Raw genomic sequence first — 19927 nt, 5'->3', positions numbered from 1 at the left:
GAATACAATTTGTCTTGAAATTTTTCTAATTGAGACTACTTTGACTTTGGGTCTCTTGAATCCTGATAATCTTCAAATCTTAGAAATACTTATTGATGATTTTTTAACTATTGTTTCTTCATTAATTTGCCTTTCTATTCTTCAGAGACTGATAATTCTTATCTGTTCCTCTTGAACTTTTCTCATAGTTTTCTGGTATACTGTTTGTTTCTTTTCAGACTATTTTCCTCCTCCTCCTGCTTTTTCTAGTGGTTTCCTCATTCTCATTTTGGAATGTCTCAATCTCTTGCTCAGTTTCTGTTATTCTGCTGTCCAGAGCTTCTATTAACTTTTTTTTTTTATATCACCTACTATGTTCTTCATTTCTGTCATTTCTGATTGTAGTAGTTTTTTCATTTTAATTATTATACTTTCTTGATAATTTATTTAGAGGTTTCACAGAAACTCATATACTCTCTACTAAAGATGGTCTGTCTCTTTGGGGAAGGCTGTCTCTTCAACAGAGAAGCAAATGGAGTAGTGACAGAGTAATGGGACATCTGCCTCGCCAGCCAGATCATCTGAATCAACCCTTATGATCAATGTATGGCAGGTGTCTCAGCCAGATCACTCTCACATCTTTGACTCATATAGTTTCTTGTGCTTTGCTAATGACCTGTACTATCATTTCCTTGAGCACTCTCATCTAGTGTTACGAAGGACATTGCCTGATGATTTACTGGTGTTGTTTATGTCTTTTGTGATATTATTTTTTCTCATTGTATAAAACCACATATATATATATATATATATATATATATATATATATATATATATATATATATATATATATATATATATATATATATGCATGTCATCCCCTTTGGTTTTCTAGAGTTCTTGTTGGGCTTTGTAGTTAGACCCCTGGAAGATGGAGAGGCATTAAGTTGAGGTAGTTTCCTTCCATCTCTGCTAGTCTTTGCTAGATGATAGAAAGAATAGCTGTGAGCAGAGTGTGATTTGTTTTATAGATCAGTCTTATGCAGCTGTGAGCTTCAGGAACTGTGGTTGGGGGCTGTTTATATGAAACTGAAATAGTGTGACAATTGCTGAGAGCTAGCTGGAAGAAAAGGGCTCCTCCTACCATTCCAGCAGTACTCCCAGCTGGAGGCTTGCATCACCTGAAATGGTAGAGCAGCAGGCAGTTCAGAATCTACGTTGTGGGCCTGTTTATATAGTGCAGGTTGGATGTGGAGACTTGGAAGCTAGTTGCAAGGGAGTAGAAATAGCAGTTTTAATTAATATTTCTATTATTATAATAACGTTAAAATTATTTAATCATATTTGGCTATAAAATGCTTCAAAATACCAGTATTTAGTTTACTTTGCTATTGTGGGTTTTATTAATGAAGTAACTATTTTAATAGTATCTATTTATGTATGTATAATTACATGCAAAGCTGTTTTTACTCTTTCCTCCAGACTTGGTGATGTGGGACTAAAATATTTTCTTGATGGGCCTTCAAGCATAAAAATAAGAGAGCTAAATTTAAGTAACTGCTTCCACATGAGTGATATCGCTGCAGTAAAAATATCAGAATGGTATGATAATATTTAAACCAATGTCATTAGCTATTGTGTACTAGTGATAGAAGTAGTCGGTGATAGACCAAAGCATCTGGGTAACATGGGAAATGCCCAGATGCTTGTCCATTATTCAATGAAACCTTTAAATAAAAAACATTGAAGATATAGAATAAACTAGGTTGTTTTTTGTTTTTTTTTGGTTTTTGGACCACACCCGGCTATGCTCAGGGGTTACTCCTGGCTGTCTGCTCAGAAATAGCTCCTGGCAGGCACGGGGGACCATATAGGACACCGGGATTCCAACCAACCACCTTTAGTCCTGGATCGGCTGCTTGCAAGGCAAATGCCACTGTGCTATCTTTCCGGGCCCAATAAACTAGTTTTTGATAACAGATGATTATTAACTTTTCTTTTGAAACTTGAAGTTTGAGATGAAGTAATTCATGACATTATGACAATTTAGATATGAGTGTTTGAGGTTTTGTTTTTTGTTTTTGAGTTTGTTTGTTTTTGGGCCAGACCCAGCAGCGTTTGTGGGTTACTTCTGGTGATGCTTGGGTAACATACAGATGCCCGGGATCTAACCCAAGTCAACTGTGTCTTGCCCGCTGTACTATGACTCTGAGTGAGAAATCATTATAAATGAGTGAAATGAGTGATATCTATGTACACTTTGATTCCAGAATTTCCCAAGGGAGGTCTCGTTAAAGTTTTTTTTTTTTTTTTTTTTTGGTTTTTGGGTCACACCCGGCAGCGCACAGGGGTTACTCCTGGCTCTACGCTCAGAAATCACTCCTAGCAGGCTCGGGGGACCACATGGGATGCCGGGATTTGAACCACCGTCCTACTGCATGCAAGGCAAACGCTTTACCTCCATACTATCTCTCTGGCCCCAGGTTTTACGTCTTGATCCTACTTATGCTTTGGAGTCTTATGCCACTAATGAACAACTCCAATTTCCATAGAACACTTGTAAGGGGAAAGTGAGCAACTGGACTTTTAATCTTGTGGTCATTCATTAGAGTACTTGTATGACAGATTGTCTGACAGATTTTGTATGTATGTGATGCATTTGTATTGCTAAAAGCAAAATAGCATAGTGTTTTATATAATCAACTTTCTTTCATCTAATATTCTATTATTTTTCTCTTCTAAGTATACATTTGTGTTAAGAAAAGGAAAATACATGCTTTGATACTGTTTACTTTTCTCAGATAGTTTTTATATTAAGAAATTGTCACTAATCATGTAATTAAAAGCTAAACTAATTTAAATGCTATTTTCTTTCAGCTGCCTTAATTTAAGATACTTAAATTTACGAAATTGTGATCATTTGACTGACACAGGAATTCAATATCTTACACGCATCCTCGCCTTGATATCACTTGATATCTCAGGAACAAAAGTTACTGATGAGGTAAAAATGTTCAAAAGCAGTTCACTGACACTTTTTGTGTGTGTGTGTGTGTGTGTGTGTGTGTGTGTGATATGATTATGTTATACTCTTTTGTAAACATTGGTGGCCATACCCAAAGAAACTTCATTGAAACTTTTACTGGTACTGCATTTAACTTGTATGATGCTTTTGGCAAATAGGTATTTTTATTATATTAATTTCCCTTATTCACATACATGGAATGCCTTTTCATTTCAATCTTTTTAAAAATTTTAACACTGTCTTGTAGCTATCTCAACTGTCTTTTAAAATTTATCCTCAAATACTTAATTTTTTGGATAAAGTTATAAATGCAGTTGTGTTTAATTTTTTGTTTCATTCATTATTTTAATACTTTACACAGGGGCCATGCTAATCTTCTCTGTAGAGTCCCAATTTTAGTATATGTGCTGCCGAAGTGAACACTATTTTTATACTTTATTACTAGTTCTTTCTGTTATCATTGTGTATTTTTGTTGGTCTTTAAGATTTTTAATGCACTTTATCATATATTACATACGAATAGTTTTACCTCTTTTATACAGATCTGTCTATCATGGTTTTTTTTGTGTGTGGGGGGCGGTCATACCTATTAATACATGCTCAGGGCTTACTCAGAGTTTACTCTGTGCTCAGAGAGTACTCGTAGCAGGCATATGTGGTGCCAGCAATTAAACCTGGAGTGGCCACCAGCCATACAAACACCCTACTCTATTGTTCTGGCCCTTCAGCCTGAGTTTTTAAAATTTATTGTTCTCTAATGACCGGTCTAAGACATTTAATACTATGTTAAATAAAAGTACTGATGGTGTATATATAGCCTTGTCTTGTTTCTGACACTTAACTGTGGGTTTATAATGTATTTTTTTTTTTTTTTTGTGGTTTTTGGGTCACACCCGGCAGTGCTCAGGGGTTATTCCTGGCTCCAGGCTCAGAAATTGCTCCTGGCAGGCACGGGGGACCATATGGGACGCCGGGATTCAAACTGATGACTTCCTGCATGAAAGGCAAACACCTTTACCTCCATGCTATCTCTCCGGCCCGGTTTATAATGTATTATCTTCATTATGTTTAGATATACCCAGATATATTTTTTTATCCATTTTATTGATTATTTTATTACACATGTGTGTTGATTGTCAAATGCCTTCTCAGAAGTTCTTGATTCTATGGGTTTTGTCTTTCCTTTTACTTATATATTGTATTATATTGATTAATTAGCATGTGCTGTTGTTTGTTTGGGGACTATACCCAGCTATACTCGGGGCTTACTCCTTGCTCTGTGTTCAGGAATCACCCCTGGAAGTGCTCAGGGAATCATATGTGGTGCCACTGATTGGCACCTAGGTTAGTGTGTGCAAGACAAGCACCCAACCCACTATACTCAAGCTCCTTGATCTGTATGTTGAACCATCCTTGATGTCACTGGAAAAAACCTTACTTGGTCATAAAATATTAAATTCACGTGCTGTTGAATTAAATTTGCTAATATTTTGTTGATAAGTTTTGCATCTGTTTATCAGGTTTCTGATATTAATGTCTTTGTCTAGTTGGTATCAGGATAATTTTGTTCTCATAAAATGTATTGAAAATATGCTATTTCTTCAGATTTATTTTTTAAAACTGACAATAGGCTTATTTTTTAATTTAAAGGTTTCGTAAAATTAACTGTAAAATAAATCATATGGTATAGGACTTTTGTTTTGGGAAGAATATTTTGCCTCAGTTTACCTATTTGTGATCCGTTAATTCTTTTTTTTTTTTTTTTTGGGCCACACCTGGCGGTGCTCAGGGGTTACTCCTGGCTGTCTGCTCAGAAATAGCTCCTGGCAGGTACGAGGGACCATATGGGACACCGGGATTTGAATCAACCACCTTTGGTCCTGGATCGGCTGCTTGCAAGGCAAATGCCGCTGTGCTCTCTCTCCGGGCCCATGACCAGTTAATTCTGGTTTTCTGTTTCTTGTTTTTTCAGATCTGGTAGCCTGTATATGTCTAAAAATGTATCTATTTTTTGTATATAATCAAATTTTTTTGCATATAGTTTTTATAGTAATTTTTTAGAGTAGTTGTATTGATGCTTGTGAGGTATTTGTGAGCAATAATAAAACCTAAAGAAAGGCAAACCATTTCTTTGCATCTTTTAATCACATGTATTTCTTTGTGGTCTGCTCCTCTGCTCCTGCCTGCTATGATTTCACTTTCTCTGAGGGACTTTGACTTCTGGACTTCCGTAACACCATGTCTTTCTATTAACATTCTGGTATGAGAGCAGCAGTGTTTTCCTGCTGCTGCTAATCTCTAGATTATCATTATCCCATTTGGCTTCTGTTAATCTCTATCTACTTTACAGATGTAGCCATCTGTAAAGTCAGTTTCCCCGTCACTATCCAATTTCCTCAGTTTAAAAATAATTTTTCTCATTAGATCTTAGCTGATAAATGATGAACATAGAAAAACTCTGAAGCCTTGTTTCTATAGGGGAAAGGTGAGATGAGTTCTCTTTACTCTTAGATAATAGAAGCTATGAGTCTACAGCTTTCTCTTTACTTGAATAGAATCCAACGGCATCTACAGCAGGACTGTATGGGACAGCCCCTCGCATTTCATTTCTTTAATTTTCTTTGACTTTCTTTTATTTATTTATTTTTTTTCCTTTACTGGGCCACATCGGTGACATTCAGGAGTTACTCCTGGCTATGCACTCAGAAATTGCTCCTGGCTTGGGGACCACATGGAATGCTGGGACATCGAACCACAGTCTGTTCTAGGTTAGTGCATGCAAGGCAAATTTCCTACCACTTGTGCCACTGCTCTGGCCCCTTTAATTTTTAATTTTTAAAATAATTTTATTTAATTTATATATATTTTATAATTTTATTGAAACCATTGTGATTTTTGGGGAGCCACACCCACAGTGCTCAGGGGTTACTTCTGGCTCTACACTCAGAAATCGCTCCTTGCAGGCTCGGAACCATATGGGATGTCAGGGATCGAACCCAGATTCATTCTGGGTCATCTGAGTGCAAGGGAAACACCCTACCGCTGTGCTATCTCTTTGGCCCTGAAAACATTTTAATTTACAAAGTCCTTCATAGTTTCAGATATACAATGGATCAGGGACAATCCCACCACCAGTGTTGACCTCCCTCACAATGTTTCCCAGGTAAATTCCATACTACTGTTCCTTGTATCCCCCACCAACCACCCAGCCTACCAGTATAACAGACTTTTCTCATTTTTCTTTCCTTTGCTTTTCTCCCTTCTTTTTCCTGCCCCTGTTCCCTTTCTTCTCTGATCTTCTACCCTAGTCTTTTCTCTTGGCATAGATGCTTATTTAATTTAGGAGTGGAAATGTTTTCCAGGTTATGACATGGTTTTTAATAATGACCTTCCCAAATCAGCATTTGGTATTGAAGATTAAAGACTTAGGACTTTTTTTTCTTTCTGGAAAAACCCTTCTCTGACACATACAAATAGAATGCCCTGCATTTGTCTAAAGGGATTAGGATAACAAGAAGTAGATGTGCAAGTAGCATTATGAGGTACATTAAATATAATTCCATGACCGCACTTATCACAAGCCTGAAGTATGTTTTTAATTAATAATGAGGCTTAAATGTTCTATCCTAGTGTTTAGCACTGGAGAAAACTTAGATTTTATTTTATAGTGTCATAAATTAACATTACATATAGTGAGGACAAGTTAAAAACAGAAATATAGATTCAAGTCCCATTCACTTAAATTTTTTTCTTGTGAAGAATATAAAATAATCAATCTTTTTATTATTATTTTTGTTTGTGGGGGCTACATTTGGTGATACTCAGGGTTTACTCCTGGCTATGTGCACAAAATCCAATTATGCAGGGTTCGGGGGTACCATGTAGAGTGCTGGGAATAGAACCCTGATTGGCCACATGCAAGGCAAGCACCTTATCTGTTGTATTACTACTTCTCTAGCCCCAAATATACAATCTAAGGGAGTTGTAAATGGACCTCTATGGAGGGAAAATGCTATTTTTTATTCCAAAGAGATTGTGGAGGAAAATAGCTTTCATGAAGGTTGTTTTCTTTGTCCTTCTGAGTTAAATGCTGAACTCCAAGGCAAATGATTGACAATATACTGCTACAACAGCTGTGGACACTAACCTTAAACAGTCAGATTAAAATGAGTCAGCCCAGATGTCAACTCAGGCAACAAAACCAGCTTGGCCTGTAGGTCTAATGAAGTGCAAATTTGGCTACAGATGCAACATTTGGGATTTAAACTTTGGAATGTTACGGATATTCACCAGAGAGCAAATGTGACCTGTGGTGCCTTTGTTGAGGGGGGCTTTCTTATGTTTTCTATTATGTTTATTCTCAATTCTTTTCTAGTGAATTTTCAGTTAGATTTTCACTGCTGATTTAGTCACCAAATCTTTTTTCTGCCTGCCGTGTCCTTTGTGCTGGAGTCCTGAATGAGCAAAACAAATAGGGCCCTGCCTCTTACTACTTTCTCTGTGGACAGAGATAGGGAAGGTGGTTCCAAAGTGTCATGTTTGTTGGAAATAAGGAAAAGGGACACAGCCTAGCTTGAAGAACAGGGAAATCCTCCTTTTTCAAGAAAGGAGAAGGAGCACATGAATCCAAAAATAAACAAAGAAGACATCCATCTACAAAGAAAAGACATTTCAACTTGGTGATATCATGGGGCTGGAGCGATAGCACAGCTGTGAGGCGTTTGCCTCGCATGCTGCTGACCCAGGACGGACCTCAGTTTGATCCCCGGAGTCCCATATGGTCCCCCAAGCCAGGAGCAATTTCTGAGTGCATAGCCAGGAGTAACCTCTAAGTGTCACTGGGTGTAGCCCAAAACAAACAAACAAACAAATAAATAAAAACTTGGTGATATCAGAAATCTGCACTGTTGGGTAGGATGTGATGCAGAATGGTGAGAGGTGATGTGGAGGTAAGAAGGGGTCAGCTCATAAGGTCCCGAAAGGAAATTGAGAAATTCCTTCTCTAGCAATGATAGAACAGTTAATATTTTTAGACACTAACAGGGTCAGACTAACATTTAAAAAGATTATTCTCCGGCAGGAGCAGTGGCACAAATAAGGTGTTTTCCTTGCACATGCTAACCTAGGTGAGACTGCAGTTCAATACCAGTGTCCCATATCGTCCCCCAAGCCAGGAGCAATTTCTGAGCGCATAGCCAGGAGTAATCCTTGAGCCAAAAAGCAAAAAAAAAAAAAAAAGATTATTCTCTCTTCTCTCTCCTTTTATTTCTCCCCTCCCTAGAACTCCTCTCCCCTCTCTTATATTCATATAAGAATAATTGCTGTATTGATGATTGATTATAAAGCAGGAATTCATATAAAATTTATGAGGGTCTGTATGAAGACTAGAACCAAGGAAATGGGCATTAGATGGGGGCAAAGCTGACAGATTTGAGGTATTTACGGAGGAAGGGTCAACAGGAGACAGAGATTGACTGAGTACAGGGAAGAGTTTGAGGCACTCAAGAATGATGCCAGAATTGGGAGTCGTATGTGGAGACAACTCTCACTGCTCTCTGTCCCTTTCACTGGGAAGGGCAGGTTTACTGTAAACACAGCCATGTTGAGTTTATGTCGTCTTTGAGACAACTTTGTTGAGAAGTAGAAAAACTCAGAAAATAGCCCAGAAAATAATTGAAATCCATTCCTTAGATATAGCAGAGCACTTTAAGTTGCACAGGTAATGGGTGTTGCATTCCGAAAACCATGTGAATAAATGCATGAGGAACTAAAGGAACAAGGGCCAAAAATACACATAGAATCCCAGAAAGATGCATAATTTGAGAGTTCATCTCGTTAGTTGGTCCTTCCAACCCTTATCTCTATTGTTTCTGGGCATTATTACAATAATGTCTTTTATTTTTCTTAACACCCATAGATGAGTGAAACTATTCTGTGTCTATCTCTCTCCCTCTGACTTATTTCACTCAGCATAATAAGTAGGACACTCACCACAGAGTGGTGAATGCAGTTAGAGAAATAACTACACTAATAACATGACAGTATTAATAAGTGAGAGTAGAATGCTTGTCTGGATTACAGGCAGGGGTTGGGGGCAAAGGGAGATGAGGGACATTGGTGGTGGGAATGTTGCACTGGAGAAGGGGGGTGTTCTTTTTATGACTGAAACCCAACTAACATGTTTATAATCATGGTGCTTAAAGATATTATAAATTTTTTTGAGAGTTTACCTAAATGGAGGACCCAAGAGAAAAATGGTTCTTTTAAATTTTATACATTTTAAAATAATTTAATATCTTTATTATTTTGGCATAGAGTATTTCATGTTTTTCACTCTTTTAGTAAAAAATTGTGTATATTATATCATCCATGAATAAACATTGCTCAAGTAATTTTGTAAGGTATGTTTTTTGCCAAAGAGGAAGTTTCCTTCCTAACATACAATGAAGACAGGAATTTTAAATAAGAGAAATGAAATACTTGTTCAGAAGTAATGTGAATACTTAATGTGATGCTATCTTAAGGTATGTGGACAGCCTTTTCTGTAGCTTGTTTGAAAAGTTTGTCCGAATGTTGAAAAAATGGGATATTACCCTTCTACTGGAGAGGATGATTTCAAGTTGAGGTTATATTTCTATATATGTAGGGAAACACTTTCCATTAGTTGAGAGAATTATCATTTACCGAAGACCACAGGAGCCACAGTTGGGGCAGTTGAATCTCTTGCTTAGGTTGCCTTAGTCACAGCCATATTTATTGTTGAAAGAAAAAATGAGTCAGAGGCATGTTCCAGACAGTGTACTTAGGCAGTGGTTTAAGAAGACTCTCTCATTTGTTTTATTATTTTTTTAAGTTTTTCACTAGGAATACTAGACATGAGTGCTTATATTTAGACAGTGTACAGGAGTCCCCCCCCCACTAGTATGTGAAGTCTGTGGGGATTGAGGCTTTGATCTGTTCACTATTATTTTCTCAGACTTGTGTGGGTGTGCAGAATGGTAGTGGGGGAGGACAATAGTTGAGGTTGATAGCCACTGAGCAAATGAAAAAATGTTGAACTTTGGGATTCCCAAATATGTTTTATTTCTGCTTTCTACATCTCAATATTAAGGAGTAAATGTAGCTAATTTAAATTGGGTGTGACAAATGAATTTAAGAAAAAATATATCACACAGTAACTTAATTTTGTGTCTCTAGATGTTTCTCTAAATAAGAAAACATTCCTTGGGTTGGAATGATAGTACAGCAGGTAGGGTGCTTTCCTTACACACAACTGACCCATGTTATATACCTTGCATGCTGTACCTAAGCACTGAGCCAGGAATAATCCCTGAGAATTGCTTAGTATTGACCCAAAACAAACAAAAAACCAAAAAGGTCATTTCTTGGTTATTAATGTACTGTCTTATTTCTGAAATATTTTAACATAGTTATTTATTTATTATAATTATTATTATCTTTTGGTCAACACCTAGTGTTACTCATGGGTTACTCCTGGCTCTGTACTTAAGAAATACTCTGGTGAGTTTAGGGGACTGTATGAGATGGTGAGGATCAAATCCATCCTCTACTCACTATATTACCAAGTCAATCCCTCAGTTTAGTTCTTCAAAGGGATAGTATCTATTTAAATTTCTCATAGTAATAATGACTCTTAAATTACTAGCATCAAATAAATTATTTCATATTTAATTACAGAAAAACAAAAACAACCAAGTAATCTTAATTGATGATTGGCATGTAGTTTCCATATTGATTTTAATATTCAAATACTTCTCCTTCAAATATTTTTAATTATGGAGCTGAAATGATATAGCACAGCACAGCAGGTAGGGCATCACCCTTGCACATGGCCAACCAGGATTCAATCCCCGGTATCCCATATGGCCCCTCAAACCTGCTAGGGGTTTATTTCTGAGCATAGATCCAGGAGTAATCCCTGAGCGCCAGTGGGTGGGAAAAAAACCCACCTAGTGTATTAGAATAGAAACAAAATAAAATTCTAACAATATCTGCTATAATCCAGGTATCCCTTTTATCTGTCACCTCCCTCCCTGCAAGTGCTGCCTTTGTTTAAATATCATTTCTTCTTAGAATCTCTTTTTTATTTTATTGTTTTATTGATGCTGCCCTCAGGTCATCTGTTCTTCGATTGCTGCAATATTCCCAACAGTGAGACCTGCGCTTATCACTTTCTTATCCATGTTTCTTCTTGGAGTTCCACATTGCTTACAATAAGTATTAGGTTAAAACAAATAAGTGTGGTGAACCAAGCATTTTGCTAAGGTGGCTGTTGCAGCTTCACTTACAGCTGACCTCCATCTTTCCTCTTCCTTCTAGAGACAAGAGTTGGCTGTCTCCATAGTTTCTCAAGTCTGCCATGCTCTTCTTACACTCCCACCTCTATAAGTTATTTTCTCTAACACACTCCCTTTTTACTTGTTAAATTCCTGCTTATTCCTCAAGTTTTTTCTGGAATTGGTGGATAGTCTTTGACTGTGTTTTGTGTTTTCACTGTATTTTGTAATAGCTCCACCAATGTAACAAGTTTATATACTTTATGGTTATTTTAATATTTATTCCATACTTGTCTCCCTACATTATTATAAGTCTCTTGAGGCTTGAGGTGGTACCATTCTATCTTTTCAATGCCTACATAATGCCTTGTGAATAGGAGGCATATTCATATTTGATCTACAAATCAGTTAGTAAGTGAATGAGGGATCTGATGCCATTTCCTTCTTTTCAGCCAAATACTTAAAGCTTCTTTAAATTCCACATTTCTCCAGCTTTACTCTGAGCTGCAGTGGAGTGCTTACAGCTGTATGTCTTTGTCTGATGATACACTCTCAAGAGACCACCCATCTGCATGGAACACACACATACAAATAAAGTATAATATTCAGTGAAGCAAAGATTCAAAATCAGGAAGAACATGCTATCCCTTGAGATTCAAGAAATGGAAAGAATGGGCTTTAAAAGGAAGCAGGCTAGTCTAGAGACAATTGAAACTGCTTTGAATCTTCAAATATGGTATATAGAAAAAACAGAGATGAACTAAATAAAAACAAATATTTAGACTATAAGATCAGTGACTCAGTACTAGCATAGAAAAGGGATTTCCTAAACTAGGACAAAGGAGATAATTGCATAGTGAAGAAGAGAACTGGATTGTAGTGATGAACTTCAACAAGTATATTTGCGTTAGTTTTCCATGATATACAAATGAAACAATGTTATAGCATAATGTTACTTAAAAATTTTTTTATAAAGAAGCATATAACAAGAAGTCTGTCCTAGTGTAGACTTTCAAAGGGAACTAGATCTCCCCTTAGTCATTTCTAGGCTTCTTGTCCTAGCCAGTAGTCTTACATGAGTTACTGGTTACATCACTAAGTATAGCAAGTTTTATTTGTTTTTTGGCAACATCCAGTGGCATGCAGGGGCTACACCTGGCTCTGTGTTCAGATATCATCCCTCGCAGGCTCAGTGTACCATATGGGATGCTGAGGATTTAATCCTAGTTGGCTGCATGCAAGGCAAATGTGCTACCCACTGTGCTATTGCTCTGGCCCCTGTAGTAGATTTCTACTATAGACAATGTTATACTCATTGTCTCTTGTTTTGAGTAAAATGTCTACTAACTTAGTTCAAAAGAAAGTTACCAGCTTGAGGTCAGAGTGTGGGCTCCCACCTAATTGGTATCGCTCTATATTGAAACTGGCAAAGCAATCTTACTTGTATATGTTGATACCAGAGCTTAAATTTCTGCCAAAAATCGGTGTGTAGGCTGTTACATTTTGTTTGGAATAGTATTAAATTGCCTAGAACTATTATAGGTTTGTGTAGATGAATAAAACATGGTATTAATATTTATACAAATCTTTTTGATGTGCAAAGAATTTAATCATAAATGCAGGTATCAGCTCTATAAACTTAATCTTATGAAAAATAATCTTATTTTTTATTTTTTAAATTTTGATTATTTTATTTAAACACTGTACTTTATACGGTTGCTCTTAATTTTCCTGCCATTTCTTGTTCTAACACAAATGCCACTACCTATATAAAATTCCTCCACTATATATCAGTAATCCCTGGATTCCCACACACTCTCAAGCCTGCCCCTTGGGCAAGCACAAATGATTTACTTTTTTTTTTTTGGTTTTTTTTTTGGGGGGGGCCACACCCGTTTGACGCTCAGGGGTTACTCCTGGCTATGTGCTCAGAAATCGCCCCTGGCTTGGGGGGACCATATGGGACGCCGGGGGATCGAACCGCTGTTCGTTCCTTGGCTAGCGCTTGTAAGGCAGACACCTTACCTCTAGCGCCACCTTCCCGGCCCCATGATTTACTTTTTGTTGCCTTTTTACAGCAAAGTGATAATGAAATTATCAGAAGAAACTAGAGCAAGAAAAAAATTGTTGAATATCATATCCAACAATGAGATCATTAAGCCATACTCTGAAGATTTACTAAGCTGTTTGTTGCTTGCTGATCAATCTGTTATTTATTGGTTTTGTTTATTAACCTTAAGTGACTTCTGTGCTACTTTGACATCTAATGTGGTGCATTATTTCTACTGAGGTGTCAATATGGAAAAATTTGGAGGGTTGTATGAGGCCACATATGAGGCCACACAGTCCAGGAATTCTTAGTTCTATGGCTGATAGGGCAGTGACTATGGGTGTTTTACACTTGAGCTTAGTTTAAAAAGCCAAGAAATGGTGTATATTATAACAAATTGTTCTAAATTATTTTTCAGAAACTGAGAAATTTCAATTACTTTTTCATTCATTCTATTTTCTTTGATAAGTACTTTTCTTTTTTATGCTATATTGAATGTAGTAACAGGAATAAGGTTATCAGCCTGTTCTAAAGTTATTATAATTTCCCTTCCCCCACAATCATTGCTAATGTATTAAAATAATATATTTGCTTCTTCTTGTGATTGCATTTATTCTTATCTGAGTACCACACTGGGCACATTTCTGGTGGTTGTTCATGCACTGCTCAGGTGGCTCGGGAATGCCAGTGAATATAACCTGCCTAGTGTGCTATTTCTCCAGCTTGCTTATTTGTTTTAAATTATTACAAAATATTTATCCTATAATTGGGCAAAAATCATTGTTCTTTATTTCCTCATATGTCATCTTTTCCAACAAGTCGCATGGTCACACCAAAACAAGGTGACTGCTTTGAAATGTACCCATCAGGAATTAGGGAAAATAAAAAAGACTGTTCAGAGGCAACACAAAAAAATTAAGACCTTTAGTTGGTGTATCTAAAACAGTTCTATCTTATTCACAGCACCTTACCAAATATTCAACAGAATTAAAGAGAATAGGTGTCAGAATTAAATGCTTAAATGAATACCAACAAATAAATGCTGAAGAATAGTTTGAGAGAAACCAACATTTTGAACTCCCTATCAAAGATCTCATATAGACCAGTATTATAGCTAAAATCATTGACTATAAGAAACTTTAAAAAACAATGATGCCTATGCCTCCAACGAAAGGATCAGCAGCATCAGTAGGGCAACAAAGCTGATCTATCTATGTGCCTTATAGTATTATATAAGATGCTGTCACTGATATATGACACTAGATCACTCTTAGTTCTATATATGGTGCTAGGGATCAAACCTTGGTCAGCTGCATGCAATGCCCTGTGTGCTATTGCAACTTTCATCAATGTGGCTGACCTTTGAAGGAGGTGGATAATTTACATTTTCATGAGGTTATCACTTCTATGGGAAGTAAGTATCCAATTGCCTTTGGGCCTATGGAGACACTGTCCCTTCAACTTGGTGGCTCCTCTTCCCACTTCTTCGTCTTTCTTCTTCTCCTCCCCATTACTATTATTATTTGGTTTTGGGGCCAAATCTACGCTACTCAGGACTTACTCCTGACTCTGTAATGAGTTATCCTGATGGTGCTCAGAGAACCATATAAGGATCAAGCCAGGGTCAGCTGCATACAAGACCAACGTCTTACCTTGTATATGCTCTCTCTCTACTGTTCCTCCTTATTTTTGCCTTATCTAAGGACCAGAGCCCCAATTCATTTGATAGGGCACTTACCTTATTTGGGACCAGTTTGGGTTTAATAGCCAGCATCCTGTATGTTCCCTTGAACACCAGCTAAGAGTGATCCCTGTGAACACAGCTGGATCCTGAGCACCACTGGATATGGTCCAAAAACTTAAATAAAAGTTTAAAATATTTTTGTCTTATCTTATGTTCATTCTGTTTCAACCTTTCCAGAAGTAAAAGCTGGGTACAACCACCACAAGCCTTTTATCCCTTACACTGAAAGTTTCAAATAAATCCCTATAGTTTACTCCTTAAGATAAATTTGTAGACTAACTTCAGATCATCATCCATTATGCCACATAAAATGACTTGCTTCTGCTTTAAGGTATAAAATGCATTTTCATTTTGCCTAGAATCATGTTCCCTCTGTAGTTTTCTTGACAACTTACACTCCCCACACATAACTTCCCTCTGCAGATTTCTCTGGCCTCATCATCCCTCTTGATATGATATTGTGTACAATGTTCTTTCACTGGGTTTTTATGGTATATTGTACATCTTGTCTTCCAAGCCATATTATGTGCTCCCTGAGAACAAATCTTGCACCTCAGTGACCTTTGTATTACCTGATCTATTCCAGGTACAAATCAATAAAATTTTTGCTATTTTAAAGTGATGAACTACAAGTGAATGTATTTCCCGCAGAACTAATATGTAAGACTTATAGACAAGGAGTTTGTAAAATGTTGGAACACTTGTCTTTTTTGAAAACACGCCACCTCATTTGGAGCATAGATGAACTTTATAGTGCCAAATAGAACATTTTGCTTAGCTGGCACTGATACTCTTTATGTCACTCATCTGAAAAATACCTGAGCCCAAAGACTATTTTAAAAATGAGTTCTGACCAAAACCAATAGTTCATTTACTCAGAGAAGCTGAACTCCTAACTAGCATAAGGATATTTGCAATAGATGACCTGTTTGTTCCAGATGGCTTAGATTTTTTGCTGCTCATTTATAAAGCTGTGTTTACAACAACAATGTCTCATGATAATTTATGAATTATATTTTGATTGTGTATGAGTCTGACATGAGTAGGATGACATCTCTTGTTCCTGTATTGCCATTAGACTGGCTACTCCAGTCTGAAGTTCACTATCAAAAATAAGTGAAAAGTGGGGCCGGAGAGATAGCACAGTGGTGTTTGCTTTGCAAGCAGCTGACCCAGGACCTAAGGTGGTTGGTTCGAATCCCGGTGTCCCATATGGTCCCCTGTGCCTGCCAGGGGCTATTTCTGAACAGATAGCCAGGAGTAACCCCTGAACTCTGCCGGGTGTGGCCCAAAAACAAAAACAAAAAAAAAAGTGAAAAGTGAGTTATTTCTGCCTAGATTTAGACTTAAAGATGCCATTGAAATTTTCTTTTTATTATAGATTGGATAATATGCTCACACTAGTTTAACTGTTCATGATTTTTTTCTTTTAGGTTTTTGAACCACACTTGCTGGTGCCCAGGGCTTATTTCTAGCCTTGTGTTCAGATAGTGCTCCTAGTGGTGATTGGGAACCTTAGACAGTGCTAGGAATCTAACTTGATTGACAGCATGCAAGACAGGCACTTTACTTCTATAGCTTTCTTTAGCCCCGATGTTTGTGGTTTTCTTATATAGATCATCTTTGAACATTTTTTGACTCATTATTTTTAAATGCATTTATTTAAGCACCATCATTACAAACAGGTTTGTAGTTGGGTTTTTGTTATAAAAAATACCCCCTTCACCAGTACAACATTCCCACCACTAATGCACACCATCTCCCTCCTCCTCTACCCGTTATCTGTATTTGAGACAGGCATTCTGTTTCTCTTGCTACCATTGTCATGATAGTTGTCAGTGTAGTTATTTCTCTAACTGAACTTACCATTCTTTGTGGTAAACTTCATATTTTGGGCTGGTCCTTCAGCCTTCATCTCTATTGTCTTTGGATATTATTATAATGTCTTTTATTTTTCTTAAAACCCACAAACGAGTGAGTCTATTCTGTGTTTCTCTATCTCCCTCTGACTTATTTCACTCAGCTTAATAGTTTCCATGTCCATCCATGTATAGGAAAATTTCATGACTTTATTTTTCCTGACAGGTGCATAGTATTCCATTGTGTATATGTACCACAGTTTCTTTAGCCACTCGTCTGTTGTCGGGCATCTGGGTTGTTTCCAGATTCTGGCTATTGTAAATAGCGCTGCAATGAATATAGATGTGCAGAAGCCATTTTTGCATTGTGTTTTTGTGTTCCTAGGGTATATCCCTAGGTGTGGTATAGTTGGATCAAATGGGAGCTCAATTTTTAGTTCTTTGAGGAATTACCATATTGTTTTCCAAAAGGCTGGACTAGACAGCATTCCTGCTAGCAGTGAGAATTCTCACATCCCAGCCAGTACTGATAGTTCTTGTTTTATTTTTGAACAATTCTAACTTGTGCATTTCAGATGTATGATTATAAAGTAAGAGATAACTTTAGCAATAGTTTTATAGCATAAACTCACCATAGAATAATTCTTACTTGATTAGAAGTGTGAGACAAAGAATTAAATGTTAATTTTCATTTTTATTCAAGCGATTTATTTCTTTAGGGGAATATGTAAATTCCTTTTAGCATGAAGGGACTAGCATGGGGACTCCTGTCACACATGAAAGCTCCACTAGATTTGGCCATATTTTGCTCTGAAACAGTATAATCTATGAGGCTGGAGTGGTAAGAGATTAAGGCACTTTCTTTGCATGAGGTAACTGTGAAACTAGTATGAATCAAGGTACTATATATGCTCTTCTTATCACTGTCAAGCACAGAGCCAGGTGTAGCATATTGTTAAGTATGACAAAGCAGCAACATAATGTACTCCTGTTTTGGAATTAAATGAAAGGAATAAGAATATTTTATTTGGGTGTGTTGGAATGAATTTTTCAGTAACATGAGAAATTATAGATCAGACAGTGGCTTATGGAATTATAAAAAGTAAGTGATACTGAATGCAAACCAGCCATTTGGCATCAATAAAGCACACTTAGTCAATAAGACAATTTAAGGGAGAAAGTAGCAAGAAATTTGACAGGGCCAGAGAGATAGCACAGTGGATGGGTATTTGTCTTACATAGAGCCGATCCAGGACAGACCAGACGGGGGTTCAATTCCTGGCATCCCATATGGTCCCCTGAGCCTGCCAGGAACAATTTCTGAGAACAAAGCCAAGGAGTAGTAGCCCCTGAGCACCACCAGTTATGACCCAAAAAACAAAAACAAACAAACAAACAAAAACAAAACAAAACAAAGCAAGAAATTGGATAACAAAACCATAAGCCCAAAATTTAAGACTGGAAAATACAATCCTTTTTAAATTAAAATAAAAGCTTGAGTATTTTTTTAATTTTAGGCATGATTTTTGAAATATTGTTAATATTAGGCTATCATGCTTTCAATGTTCCACATCACACCCTTTACCACCCTTCACTGGTGTCTCTGTGTTGCTTCCCTAGCATCATTGGGAATTATCGTTGGGAAGTATCCTCCCAGGGATCAACTTTCTTCTGTAGAGTAGTTCTCAGGTACTTCTTGGGCATTGAAACAAAAAATTTCGATTAAATGATAGTGGATTGGATGAAGGTCTTCCTGTCTTTTCTATCAAAAAAATGTTCCGTCTCTTCAAGGAAACATAATAAAACATATTTGGAGGTATTTTTGTGTGTTGGTTGGTTGTTGGATTTATTTATTTTTTTATTTTGTTGTTGTTGGTTTTTTCTTGTTTGTTTGTTTTGTTTTGTTCTTCAAAGCACAACTAGTCTTGCCCAGAGTTTTTGCCTGCCTCTAAGCTCAAGAATCAGTATAGGGGGTGCTCTGGGGACCATAGATGGTGCCAGGGATTGAACTTGGTTTAGCCCTCCTTATCCAATGTATTATCATTTCTCCTGCCCTAGATATAAAATTTAAACAAAAATTAACTGATTTGTTGACAAACAGGTTCTTTACATATGTGAAATGTCTTTAAAATAAATTGACAAGTCTATGAGATATTAAGATTTGTTCATATTGATTGAGAAAAAATTTCCCTGGAAATAGGTGGTAGATAAAATAGCTTTCAGACACTGGTTTCTTTTTCTTTACTCGTTCCTGCTTGATGTAAGTTTATTTAGTAAGAGTGATTATATTTTATATAGAAATTAGAAATTATGCTTTAGAATTTTTACACTTCTTAAAAAATGAAGTCATCATTTCCATCACCAAAGTGTCAGAATTCTTTGACCCTCTTCTGTGAGTTGCCTCCATCATTTATGTCTCCCTATCTCTTCCTGGCAACGTCAGTTCTATAATTCGCATCCAAGGACAAATTTGGGGTTGCTTTGCCTGTTCTCTTTCTTTGTTTCTTTTTATTTCAGACATAATAATGAACGTCATTCAATATTTGTCTTTTTCCTTCTAACTGCTGTGTTGGGCTGGTTGTATCTCCCAAGGCAATTTAAGGAGGCTTCCAGGAAATTCTAGCCAGTCAATAAGGGCCTGAGGGTGTGGTATTGCTCAAGTCTTGCAGTGCTATGGACACCCCAGGTACTTAAGAGGCCTACTTAACATGTACCTGGTGTTATGGATTCATATGGTACTGGGAATCTAATGTGATCAACCATGTGCCAGATATGTGCCTCAATCCTTGTATCTCAGGCTCTGTGTCTGTATTGTTTGGAGTTTTGGGGTTGGTAATGCTCAAGGGTTACACCTGGTTCTGTGCTCCGGAATCACTCCTCGTAGTGCTTGGGGGACCAGACCATATGGGATGCCAAGAATTGAACCCAGTTGGCTGTGTGCCAAACAAGTGCCTTATCTGCTGTGCCTTTTCT

General features: G+C 37.0%; 1 protein-coding gene and 1 non-coding gene across 2 annotated transcripts in view; one reads left to right on the top strand and one right to left on the bottom strand.

Moving 5' to 3' along the window:
• FBXL13 (F-box and leucine rich repeat protein 13) overlaps positions 1–19927 on the top strand; it is a 197175-nt gene that overhangs the window by 145989 nt on the left and 31259 nt on the right. Inside the window, exons 16-17 of the mRNA XM_049777449.1 lie at positions 1462–1581; positions 2857–2983. Of these exons, the coding sequence (XP_049633406.1) occupies positions 1462–1581; positions 2857–2983 (247 nt within the window). The remainder of the gene's footprint in view (positions 1–1461; positions 1582–2856; positions 2984–19927) is intronic.
• On the bottom strand, positions 3326–3427 carry LOC126029536 (U6 spliceosomal RNA). Its single transcript, XR_007503017.1, has one exon. It is a non-coding gene; the product is annotated as a U6 spliceosomal RNA (small nuclear RNA).

This window comes from Suncus etruscus, chromosome 1, assembly GCF_024139225.1.
Source record: "Suncus etruscus isolate mSunEtr1 chromosome 1, mSunEtr1.pri.cur, whole genome shotgun sequence".
NCBI classification, from domain to species: domain Eukaryota; kingdom Metazoa; phylum Chordata; class Mammalia; order Eulipotyphla; family Soricidae; genus Suncus; species Suncus etruscus.
Note: the sequence above shows the minus strand (reverse complement) of the source record. Positions and strands in the feature narration are given on the sequence as shown.